Below are 12,557 nucleotides of genomic sequence, written 5' to 3'. Positions count from 1 at the left end.
TCTGGTCAGCAAGATATGTAGATAATTTTCTCTGAAAATGAACATCTACAGTATGATAAAGAAATACAGTATTTGATTTCGCAGTGTGAAAGAAAGCTTTAACAAGCCATATAATGAAAAAAATCAGGGTTCATTATCAGCAAGGACTGGGTTTTAATTAGGAAACCGGTTGAACTGAAAATCTGTAGCCAGTGTGGCTCTCCAGGACTGTATCTGAGAACCCAAGTCTTGTACTGCATGTGTAGAGCTGTCTCATCCATGCTTAGTGGTTCATTCAAACTGAATTCAGTCAGGCTATTTTGGTCATCTGGCTAGCAAGTGCTTGCCAACACACTGTTTGAGTTCATAATAATATCAACAGTACAACAATGTTCTATTGTTAAATGTCAAATATGAAAGCAATCTGTGCAAATTGTAAATTTCAGCAATGTGACGAATATGCTTCTCAAATGGCTTTGTTGTTTATATTTGCTTCTCATCAGCAATATCCATCTTTTTGGTGCTATATGCTTTGTCCATAACTTTTTTATCTTACCCTGAACTGATGAGATTAATAATTCATTTAACTAATCTTCCACACACTTTTACATTTTCACATTTAAAATGACAATCTCTCCATAGTTGCAGTTGGGAGCATGTTGTGTTTGATTCTGTAATTCTTCTCTCCCTTAATAAATGTAAATACAATTGTCCTAAAAGCAAAAATCATATCATAAACATGCATTGCTTAAAATATAATATATAGTGAAGAGGCGCTATATAGGCTCCTGACCCGACACAGACTGGACATGGAGGCAACTTAAAACAAACTATTTTACTTTTCTTCGCCTGAGGGCGTACGTCTTCCCCATGTTCCATAGGCAGTACACAGTCCCAAGCACAACACACCCAATAAAACACACATCAAAGCACTCTTTTCTTCCTCCACCACTCTTCCTAGGCAACCTCATCCTCCTCCACCCGATTCTGGCTCCCGGAGTGGTGGCTGCTGGCCCCTTTTATAGTTCATCCGGAAGTGCTTCAGGTGCTTGATTGCTGAGTTCCGGCTGCACTTCCGGGTGTGGTAAAAACACTGCCCCTAAGGGCTCAGGAGTTCCAGCTGCAGCACCCCCGGTGGTGCCTGCGGGACCCAACAGGGCTGCACCTAACTCCAATTCCCAAGGAGCTCTGCGGAAAACCAAGGCATCGCTCCAACCCAGGGGGGCGGCCATCTAGTGTCCAGGGGAAGGTATTGCACAGTCCATGGCTGCTCCTCCTTTTAATATTTGTACCATCTGCTGTCATATAGTATCCAATGTAAAAGTGTCAATGTACAACATTTTCTAATCCATTTAATAAAATTTAGTATCTGTGGGTTTCCATAATTCTTGGCAGCACTAATTGCATGGTCCTAGATCAAGCACCAGTTAATTTCATGGTACACGCCTGCAAATATTCACACTCACATAGGGAAAATTTAGAATCACCAATTTGCCTAACATTAAATGCATGTATATGCAATTTAATAACCCAGTTATTTGCAGAAACCTGGTTACTTCCTTATAAACCTTTATACCAGTTAGAGAAACTGGGTTATTGGTCTTTAAGAAACCTTGTAAACAGATGCAGACTCCTCCTGAAGTAAGTCATAACCATAAAAACTCATAACCAGCTTACAGTTAAAGATTTCAAAGTCTGCTGCACACTGTTCCCTGCTTAACTTTACATACACTTTTCAATACCAACAGGTAGAAGCAATTCCTGAGGCCAAAGCTTGGGTAATCCCATTATTCCTTCACCTGGTTTAAATAAACTTTCTCAACATTTCAGAAATATCTAAATTTATGTTTATGAGCTGAACATACTGTATTAAGCTTGGCAGCACAATCTTTAGGGCAGTCTTGAAGTAGCACATTAAAAGAAACCAGTATTATGGTCCAGTTACTTTTTAAAGTAACAAGTAACCTAATACAATACTTATTTTAGTGAAGTGACAATACGTGCTTTTTTATTATCCCAGTATCACTGGGTGTAAGGCAAGAAGCATATGTACATGTACACCACTCCTTGGCAGGACTCAATCGCATAGCCAAGCAGAAAAGCATGTGCTGCATGCAATTTGGTAACAGAAAATATATTAATAAAGTTGTTAGTTTAGTTTTAATGTAGCTGTTTTTTAAAAACGTTTGACGGGGTGACTCAGCCGCCAGTGTCCATACTATCAATCATCAGTAGCTTAGACCGGAGAGGTGAAAAGGCAATGGATGTTATTTATAAATAAAAAATTACTGGCCAATCAACTGTGCAGTTTTTCATGCAAAAAAGAAAAATTACTGCAAACGTAATGTATTTTGTACACAGTACATTTTATAATACATAATATAACATGTTTAGTTTTATTTTTTTGTAAGTAATGAGTAATATGACTATGTTACTTTTAAAACCAACATTCCACACACTGCTCAGGTGATAGATTCACAGCAGCCGATTATGACATTTAACTCTTATTTTAGTGCAGTTTATTGACAGAGGAGTGTTTACCCAAGGGAGCACTCCATAGGGTTAGTCCTACATGTAAATGGAGGTTTTTAAGAAACCAGGTTTGTGCCTTAATCAGGTTAACTTAACTTGTCCTGGTTATGTATGTGAATGTAAATGAAAGGTAAAAAAGAAGGAATAAAGGAAAGTAAAAATGGTAAGTATTATAATGCAAACTCTACTGAAACATTTGGGTGAGGAATTTTTGCGTAGGATGCTGGATCCCTGAGGTAACAGCAGTAATCACTGAGCTACAATGTCGCTTATGTTAAACTATGAAGTGTATCATTTTTATGTATTGAAATTATTTATAATAATGTTTAGTGTGGGCAATAAATAACAGTTGTGTGTAACTTCACAATACAAGCAGCATGATTGAATAGGGAAACATTTAATTCAGCATTATAAAACTCTGTGGAATAGAGCAGCAAAGTTGAATATAAATGACATGTGATAAACTAAATGAGATTTTAGAGGAAATTAAGTACAGTGTATAACACCATATATTGTATGAATGTCTAATTAAGCTTTTTTTTGGTTCCTCTTCACATACAGGCAGGAATCAAAACAAAAAAAGCCACTGAAACATACAAGGCATTTGTAGAAAAGTATGCTTCAGCAAAAATAGATTTTGAACAGAAGATGACAGAAACTGCACAGGTATTTTATACAAAGCTATGTAAACCTTTTATAAAGACCTTGTTTTCTATTGGTGCATATATGTAGTTATTTTAATTAGCTTTTTTCTTTGGGGCAAAACATTTCTAGACCAGTAGTTTAAGAATCCGCTGAAGCTGAAAGGAATTATTCTACTTAGTTAATTATGATGCATTTTGAAAGAAAGGCAGAAATATACTGTATGAATGTATGTATGTATATATATATATATATATATATATATATATATATATATATATATATATATATATATATATATATATATATATATATATATATATAAATATAAATATAATATATATGCCACCATATATAGTATACCACCATATATATATATATAAACTGCTCAAAAAAATTAAAGGAACACTTTGAAAACACATCAGATCTCAATGGGAAAAAGAAATCCTCCTGGATATCTATACTGATATAGACTGGGTAATGTGTTAGGAACGAAAGGATGCCACATCGTTTGATGGAAATGAAAATGATCAACCTACAGAGCCCTGAATTCAAAGGCGCCCAAAAATCAGAGTGAAAAAATTATGTGGCAGGCTAGTCCGTTTTGCCAAAATTTAATTGCAGCAACTCAAAATTGTACGCGGCACTTTGTATGGCCCTGTGTTCTTGTATACATGCCTGACAACATCGGTGCATGCTTCTAATGAGATGACAGATGGTGTTGTGGGGGATCTCCTCCCAGATCTGGACCAGGGCATCACTGAGCTCCTGGACAGTCTGAGGTGCAACCTGGTGGCATTGGATGGACCAAAACATAATGTCCCAGAGGTATTCTATTGGATTTAGGTCAGGAAAGTGTGGCAGCCAGTCAATGGTATCAATTCCTTCATCCTCCAGGAGCTGCCTGCATATTCTCACCACATGAGGCCAGGAATTGTCGTGCACCAGGAGCTACTGTACCAGCATAGGGTCTGACAATGGGTCCAAGGATTTCATCCTGATACCTAATGGCAGCCAAGGTGCCTTTGTCGAGCCTGTAGCGGTCTGTGTGACCCTCCATGGATATGCCTCCCCAGACAATCATTAACCCACCACCAAACTGCTCAAGCTGAATGATGTTACAGGCAGCACAATGTTCTCCATGGCTTCTCCAGACCCTTTCACTTCTGTCACGTGCTCAGGGTGAACCTGCTCTCATCTGTGAAAAGCACAGGGCACCAGTGGTGCATCTGCCAATTCTGGTATTCTATGGCGAATGCCAATCGAGCTGCATGCTGCTGGGCAGTGAGCTCAGGGCCCATTAGAGGACATGGGGCCCTTGGGTCACCCTCATGAAGTCTTTCTGGTTGTTTGGTCAGAGACATTCACACCAGTGGCCTGCTGGAGGTCATTTTGTAGGGCTATGGCAGTGCTCATCCTGTTCCTCCTTGCCCAAAGGAGCAGATACTGGTCCTGCTGATGGGTTATGGACCTTCTATGGCCCTCTCCAGCTCTCCTAGAGTAACTGCTTGTCTCCTAGAATCTCCTCCATGCCCTTGAGACTGTGCAGGGAGACACAGCAAACCTTCTGGCAATGACACGTATTGATGTGCCATCCTGGAGAAGTTGGACTACCTGTGCAACCTCTGTAGGGTCCAGGTATCGCCTCATGCTACCAATAGTGACACTGACTGTAGCCAAATGCAAAACTAGTGAAGAAACAGTCAGAAAAGGTGAGGAGGGAAAAATGTCAGTGGCCTCCACCTGTTAAACCATTCCTGTTTTGGGGGTCATCTCATTGTTGCCCCTCTAGTGCATCTGTTGTTAATTTCATTAACACCACAGCAGCTGAAACTGATTAACAACCCCTCTGCTACTTAACTGACCAGATTAAAATCCCATAAGTTTCATTGACTTTATGCTATACTCTGATTAAAAGCGTGTTCCTTTAATTCTTTTGAGCAGTATATATATATATATATATATATATATATATATATATATATATATATATATATATATATATATATATATATATATATATATAAAAATAAAAGGTAGTTCCTTTAATGCTATCCCTAGAAGTACTTTCAGGCTTCCCGAAGACTTGGCCTGGGATTATTTCCAGTTAAGGCAGGAGCCCCACGAAATAGGATTTGCTAGTCCCCAAACTCAGGGGGGCAACCATTTAGTGTTCTGGGGGGGGGACAGTGCCCTGTGCATGCTGCCTTGCTCTGTCCTTTCACATTGAATGCGTCGAGGCTGGCTAATAAATGTATTTATTTTTTATTTAAGCAGTACCATGAATGGTGAGTATTCTGTCTGTAAACACTAAACCATTCCTATCCAAATATCTATAAAGATTCATTTAAAAACTAGCTCTAATATTAGTATTTAAATCCATATAGTATATACAGAAGTGTTTCAGATACTGTCTGTACATTTAAATACAAGGTTATGAAATGCAAATCTTCACTTAAGCTAGTATTTAACTTACCAGTAATTTAAAATTTGGAACCCTTTTGAGATTATGCCAGACCATTCACATGCTTTTACACTAGCCTCAACATAGTGATGACAGCATGCATTAAATTATTATTTTAGTGATAGTAGTTAAGTCTGGGCAGTAAATTATAAACATCTGAGGCTTCCAAGTGTTTAAATATGAGGACTTGCTTCTGTACAGCTTTGTAGAGTTCTGCCAAGACTTTTGTGAGTATATAATTTTTAATGTCACAGTCTCATTGAAAAAAACAAAAAAGGAGTAAAAAAAATAAAAATACTTAACATAATTTTAATACACTTGACTGACTGCATAATTAAAAGAGTGCAGTTTTCTTGAAAATACCCACTTTGAAAAATAGTAATGGTAAAACAGAAATAGAAATGTTTTTCTTTTGGAAATTCGTTGGATTTAGTGGAGTTACCAGTCATGATTTAAACAGCTCTTAAATTACACTGAATAGATACTACTGCTCTGTTTACTTGAGAAGAGGATTAAGCACAATTTTATAATGCATAATGTGCCACTTATATAGAGGCAGTCTTAATACAGAAATACAGTATTTAATGAATGCTTTATTAAATGGGTGTAGGAGGTTGTAGCCATTAAAAGAGTGGTGGAAAAGTATTTATTAGGGCATTTATCCAAAAAAAGCTGTTATACACTTTTTTTTTTTTAACAGACAGACTCATCTGAACTCTCAGCATAGTAATACTAGTCAGAACTTAAATTAGCACACTAGATAGATAGATAACTTTATTAATCCCAAGGGGAAATTCACATGCTCCAGCAGCAGCATACTGATAAAGAACAATATTAAAGATTGATAACAATGAAGGTATAACAGACAGACAATAATTCTGTAAAACATTAACGTTTACTCCCCAACCCCTACCACCCAATCCCCCCTACCCTAACCCCTGGTGGGTCTGAAGAGTCGCATAGTGTGGGGGAGGAACGATCTCCTCAGTCTGTCAGTGGAGAAGCACTGTGACAGCAGTCTGTCGCTGAAGCTGCTCCTCTGTCTGTCTGGAGATGATCCTGTTCAGTGGATTTTCCATTATTGACAGGAGCTTGCTCAGTGCCCGTCGCTCTGCCACAGACGTCGAACTGTCCAGCTCTGTGCCTACAATACAGCCTGCCTTCCTCACCAGTTTGTCCAGGCGAGAGGCATACCTCTTCTTTATGCTGCCTCCCCAGCACACCACCACATAGAAGAGGGTGCTCGCCACAACTGTCTGATAGAACATCTGCAGCATCTTATTGCAGATGTTGAAAGATGCCAGCCTTCTAGTAAAGTACAGTCGGCTCTGTCCTTTCTTACACAGAGCATCAGTATTGGCAGTCCAGTCCAATTTATCATCCAGCTGCACTCCCAGGTATTTATTGGGCTGCACCCTCTGCACACAGTCACTTCTGATGATCGCGGGGTCCATGAGGGGCCTGGGCCTCCTAAAATCCACCACCAGCTCCTTGGTTTTGCTGGTGTTCAGATGTTGGTGGTTTGAGTCGCACCATTTAACAAAGTCTTTGATTAATTTCCTATACTCCTCCTCCTGCCCACTCCTGATGCAGCCCACGATAGCAGTGTCGTCTGCAAACTTTTGCACGTGGTAGGACTCAGAGTTGTATTGGAAGTCCGATGTATATAGGCTGAACAGGACTGGAGAAAGTACAGTCCCCTGCGGCGCTCCTGTGCCGCTGACCACAATGTCAGACCTGCAGTTCCTGAGACGCACATACTGAGGTCTGTCTTTAAGATAGTCCATGATCCATGCTACCAGGTATGAATCTCCTCCCATCTCTGTCAGCTTGTCCCTAAGGAGCAGAGCTTATATGGTGTTGAAGGCGCTAGAGGAGACCAGAAACATAATTCTTACAGCACCACTGCCTCTGTCCAAGTGGGAGAGGGATCGGTGTAGCATATAGATGATGGCATCCTCCGCTCCCACCTTGTCCTGGTATGCGAACTGCAGAGGGTCGAGGGTGTGGCGGACCTGTGGCCTCAAGTGGTGAAGCAGCAGCCGCTTCATGGTCTTCATCACATGTGACGTCAGAGCGACAGACCGGAAGTCGTTCAGCTCACTAGGACGTGATTGAATTAGGGAGTGGCATCAGCATGTATACCCAAGAAATCTTGTAAACAGATTTACGTGGAGGAAATTAGTTTTCGAAGACAATACCCAAAGTGGAATGATTTTTTAAGTTGTATATAATATTGTACAATATTTGCATAAACCAGCATGTCCAATTTCTGTGTCCAAACCCTGTCAGTGCTGTGGCAAATCTGGGGACATGGCGTGTTAGAATGTCCCACTTGTTAGAGCATTATTAATGAAAAATATTAACCAAAAAGAAAACAAAACAAATATTGGCTAATTTTAATTTTTCTACAAGGCCACCAAATTTCCATGAATTCCTCTTGAAATTTTTGAGTATTTAGGTTTTTTTTTTTTTTTTTTTAAATCCCTTAATGATATATTAAAATGTTCTTTCATAGTAGATATCTACTGTCCTAGATGTACCATCCTGCCAAAATAAAATACTCTCTGTGTATAACATTTTATATACTGCAGGTACAATATAATGTAGCAGTATATATATGTTTTACATTTTTTAATTTTGTACAGTGTATTAAGTAGGGCTGGGTGATTTGGCCTAAAATCAAAATCTTGATTAATTGAACATTTTAACTTGATTACGATTAATGAACGATTATTTTATTTATTTTTTTGTCCTCATAGTTCACTGACAAGTTTTGTACAGTAAATATGCTCACATATTACAAGTGAGAGATTTTTGAATGAAGGGTGCATTACTTGATTTTAAAATAATTGAAGGAAACACACTATCTACTATCTGTGATTATTTATTGAACATCAATGTTGAACAACTGAAATTAAAGCACACATTGCCTAAAACAAACAGTCACTTTGTTCTTATAAAAAAAGTAAAAATAAATAACTTGCTCTTTTGGAAACAAAATACATTATTTTCAATGTTTTTCTTATTAAAAGTAGAAAATAAGCAGTATCTCTTCTAAATAAAATAACTCTTATATATCCAGTAAATAATATTTTAAACAGTACATTTCTTGCATCTTCTGTAAACAAATATTTTAATGTGCAATGTATCAATGTAAACATCAGATTGTTGTAATGAAAATAGAACACTCTAAACACTGTTGCATGAGGTGATCTTAGTGATCTTGTCATGTCACTATATGAACATGAATTTACTCTAAGTTCTTACTAAGAAACACGAGCATGTTAACCTTTTCAGGTTTCAGGCAGGACCTGAGGCATGTAACAATGTTTCCGCCCGAACTGAAAACCCGCTCTGATGGGGAGCTAGTAGCTGGTATGCAGAGATACTTTTTTGCCACCTTACTTAGAGTGGGAAAGTGTACATGATGCTTCCTCCACCAGTCCAGTGGATTTGCTTCACTATCCAGCATGGGGGACACCAAATAGCTGCTCATCTCTGCACCGTTGTCTGTCGTAATGGCTGAAAGTTTTTCTTCCGCGAAGTCCCATTCAGAAAGCATATCTTTCAGACCTTGCGCAATCATATCTGCCACGTGATCGGCTGGAAAATATGCCGTCTCAAGGCATCTCTGGCACAGCTTCCAATCGTCGTCAATGTAGTGCAAAGTAAGGCTCAAGAATGGGTCCATTGTCCTACTTGACCAAAGATCAGATGTGACTGCAAAGTGTTGAACATTTTTCAGTTCAGCAGCTACATTTTTACAACATGTCTTGTACATGTCTGGCAGCGCAGTTTTAGAAAAATGTGATCGCGATGGCACAGTGTATCTTCTGTCGAGAGTTTTAACGAGGTGTTTAAACCCGCTTTGCTCCACTGTAGCCAAGAGAATCATATCCTTTGCGATGTAATAACAAATAGCGTCAGTTATTTCTTTCCATCTTCTTGAACTCTTCTCATACTGTGTGGCATTTGTGAACGCTTGTGTTATCGACATCTGCTTTGTGGAGGCACTTGTTGCTGGGCGCTTGTCAGTATCTTTGTTTTTTTTGAGCCATTCATATTCAGTAACGTGATTGTGCTTCAAGTGTTGAAACAAATTGGTGGTGTTACCTTTGAGCGTCAAAACTGTTTTTCTACAGTGTCTACATCTGACTTCATTTTGTTCGATGTCATCCTTACTGAAGCCAAAATGTGTCCAAATGACGGAGACTGTGTTTTTCTTTGGTACAAGCTGTTCTTGTTGCTCAGTTGTGTCAGTGTTTAAGTTCTCCATGCTCGACATGTCAGCGGAATAACGTAACGTAACATAACGGAGCGGGGTCACGTGACTCCACATGCGGTAGTGTTTGTAAAGGGAAAGTAATCGAAATAATTGACCTGGAAAAATGTGATCGGTTATAGGTTCTGAATGTCGATTTCGATTACTTTTCGATTAATCGCCCAGCCGTAGTATTAAGTTCTATTTAGGAATTTATTTAACAGGTCATATCAGACTTAAATAGATGTTATGTTATTGCAGTTCTTCTTTATTTCCTTCTGATTAACAATTTACTTTTTGCTTACATTTTTTGTTTTGGTTTTTCCTTCTGAAGGAACAGTCTCTATTTCTGCATTTTTTTCTAATACAAGGACCACTCCCAAATAATTGATCCTTTCTGTTGTACTGATATTAATGTAATTTACACAGAGATCATAGTTGCAAAATATAATCCTTTCAGTGTTATGTGTGTTCCAGATTTACTGGAAACCTAAAACTATCCTGCTTTTCTCCTTCAGTAATTAAATCTATTCATTAAGTTGCTCATCTGCTCTTAGACATTTTTGTACTCTACATTTATTACACAGCATGTGGCCAAAACAAACCAAAATCTTAATCCTGTTATTTTGCAGAATTATTAAATAAATATTTTGTAAAATGCTGTAATTTTATGGAGGATCTATTTAAAACAATTAATGATGGAATTTTCTAATATTTGTATTGTTTATTATTAGAAATTCCAAGATATTGAAGAAGCCCATGTTCTACAGATGAAGGAAATAATACAGTGCTATTCAGTAGCAATAGAAGAAACACATTTACAAATTAGTCAAGTGAGTACATTTTAATCATTTTGCTTATGTTTCATACTTTGCAACTAGCTAGTAATATTGACTTCACAATCAAAATTATATTTCATTCTTGTTGGAGACCATAATGGTACCTGCATTCCACCTTGTTCATTTTTCTTATTTTATGATGCTGATATTTTTGTTTATTACAGCAATGCCTATCTATAAAGTTTCCTTCACACTGTACTAATTGCTAAAAATTCAGATATAATTTTTGTACCAAGCACCAGTGTAAAGATGTTCTATACATACATTTGTGACCCCACATCAACTGTGGAATGGCTTGAACCAGAGCCTCAGAAGCAGTACTTTCCACACCATCCAAAGAGACTCCCACATTAAAGAATGGTTTTCAGCTGTTGCAAAGTTTAGCAGAACCTTGTAAAACAGATGGGTTTGCTCATACATGAAGAACTTTCCCTCTTTCTTTGAAAAACCTTCATATTATGCTAGCTTCCTCCCCACTTTGCAGGTGACAAGGAAGGGATAAAATAAGTATATACAACAGGGTTATAAACGAACAGAAATAAGAAGTAAACCATTACACGAGAGCTCTTGAACACATGTTTGTGTTTGTTGTCAGTTTATAGCTGTCAGAAAGTGCAGCTAAAGCAAAGTTTATTAAAGTTGAAAGAAATGTATTTTATTGGTAAACTATCATAGATTGAATAAGGTGTGGAAAAAAGGATGGAGCTAATATTTATTTTTAGGTTCTTTTTCTAAGTTTATAAGATGCTCCTTTAATGAAAATAATAACATATACGAAAATAATATAAAAGAAAGATGAGTTCTTGTTACTTCTGCGTGAAGAATTACTGTTGGAAGACACAAGTGTAATTCTGTCTCTTTTTTAAATATCATTCATGATATTTATAACATATTTTTATACTTGCTTAACTTGGGTTATGGGGGCATCATGAGGCCCAGATCAGGAGACAAAATTGAAAATGGCACAGATCTATTGCAGAGCCCACTCACAGACAAAATCACTCTTGTACTCACTATGCCATACTCAAGATATTGATGTAAATGTTAGATAAAATATTCTGGTGTGCCGATAAGTTATTTATGTGCACTGTGTCATTTTGTTGGACGTTTATTATCTAGTCTCCTTTAATTGCTGTATAAATAAAGCTATTGCACTTAAGCAACTGTATTATTCGAGAAAAGGATTCAATTCAAAATATGGACATAAAGAAAGAAGAGAATCTTGAAGAAAAAGGTTTTCCATTTTTAATAATGAACCCTGAAAACTTTTATAATTAATCTGCCACTATATTTGTGTTTTTAATCATGGTAGTTTGGAAAAAAAAAATTAGTTGTGATAACTAATAAACAATTTTTTCAGACCTTGCATAAACAAAACACATTTCATGAAAAAAGTAGAAATTAAATTCCATCACTTTGAATAATTGAATGATATAATTAATGTATAAAATGAATATAATGAAAGTTGCATATTATTTGTTTTAGGTTCACAATGAGTTTGTAAATAATATGGAAAACACTACAGTGGAAAACTTAATACAGAAATTTGCTGAGACTAAAGGGACGGGCAAAGAAAGACCTGGTAAGCCTCTTTGTTGATTAAGGTAGTATTTTGAGAGAAAAAATATGTCTGTCTGTCTGTCTGCCTTTCATATCTATCCAACAAATCCATCAATCAATACACTTGCCAAAATGTTATGTATCAAACCTTATTATATTTTTTTCTTCAGCATGTGTACAGCTTCTTTCATGTTTTTACTTCTATTAACACTAGAATCCCTGAAGCCTACGAAAAAACTTTTAATCCCGGGACACCTTAAATTCCTTCCATTAGCAT

General features: G+C 37.3%; 1 protein-coding gene across 5 annotated transcripts in view; it reads left to right on the top strand.

Annotated features, from left to right (window-relative positions):
- Positions 1-12,557, top strand: part of fcho2 (FCH and mu domain containing endocytic adaptor 2) — a 167,256-nt gene that overhangs the window by 86,325 nt on the left and 68,374 nt on the right. For all 5 annotated transcript variants that reach the window (XM_039758460.1, XM_039758462.1, XM_039758461.1 and 2 more), the window contains exons 6-8: positions 3,073-3,177; positions 10,616-10,714; positions 12,206-12,302. In XM_039758460.1, coding sequence (XP_039614394.1) covers positions 3,073-3,177; positions 10,616-10,714; positions 12,206-12,302 — 301 coding nt within the window. The remainder of the gene's footprint in view (positions 1-3,072; positions 3,178-10,615; positions 10,715-12,205; positions 12,303-12,557) is intronic.

Source organism: Polypterus senegalus, chromosome 7 (assembly GCF_016835505.1).
Source record: "Polypterus senegalus isolate Bchr_013 chromosome 7, ASM1683550v1, whole genome shotgun sequence".
Taxonomy (NCBI): Eukaryota; Metazoa; Chordata; class Cladistia; order Polypteriformes; family Polypteridae; genus Polypterus; species Polypterus senegalus.
This window is presented reverse-complemented; position numbering and strand designations above follow the sequence as displayed.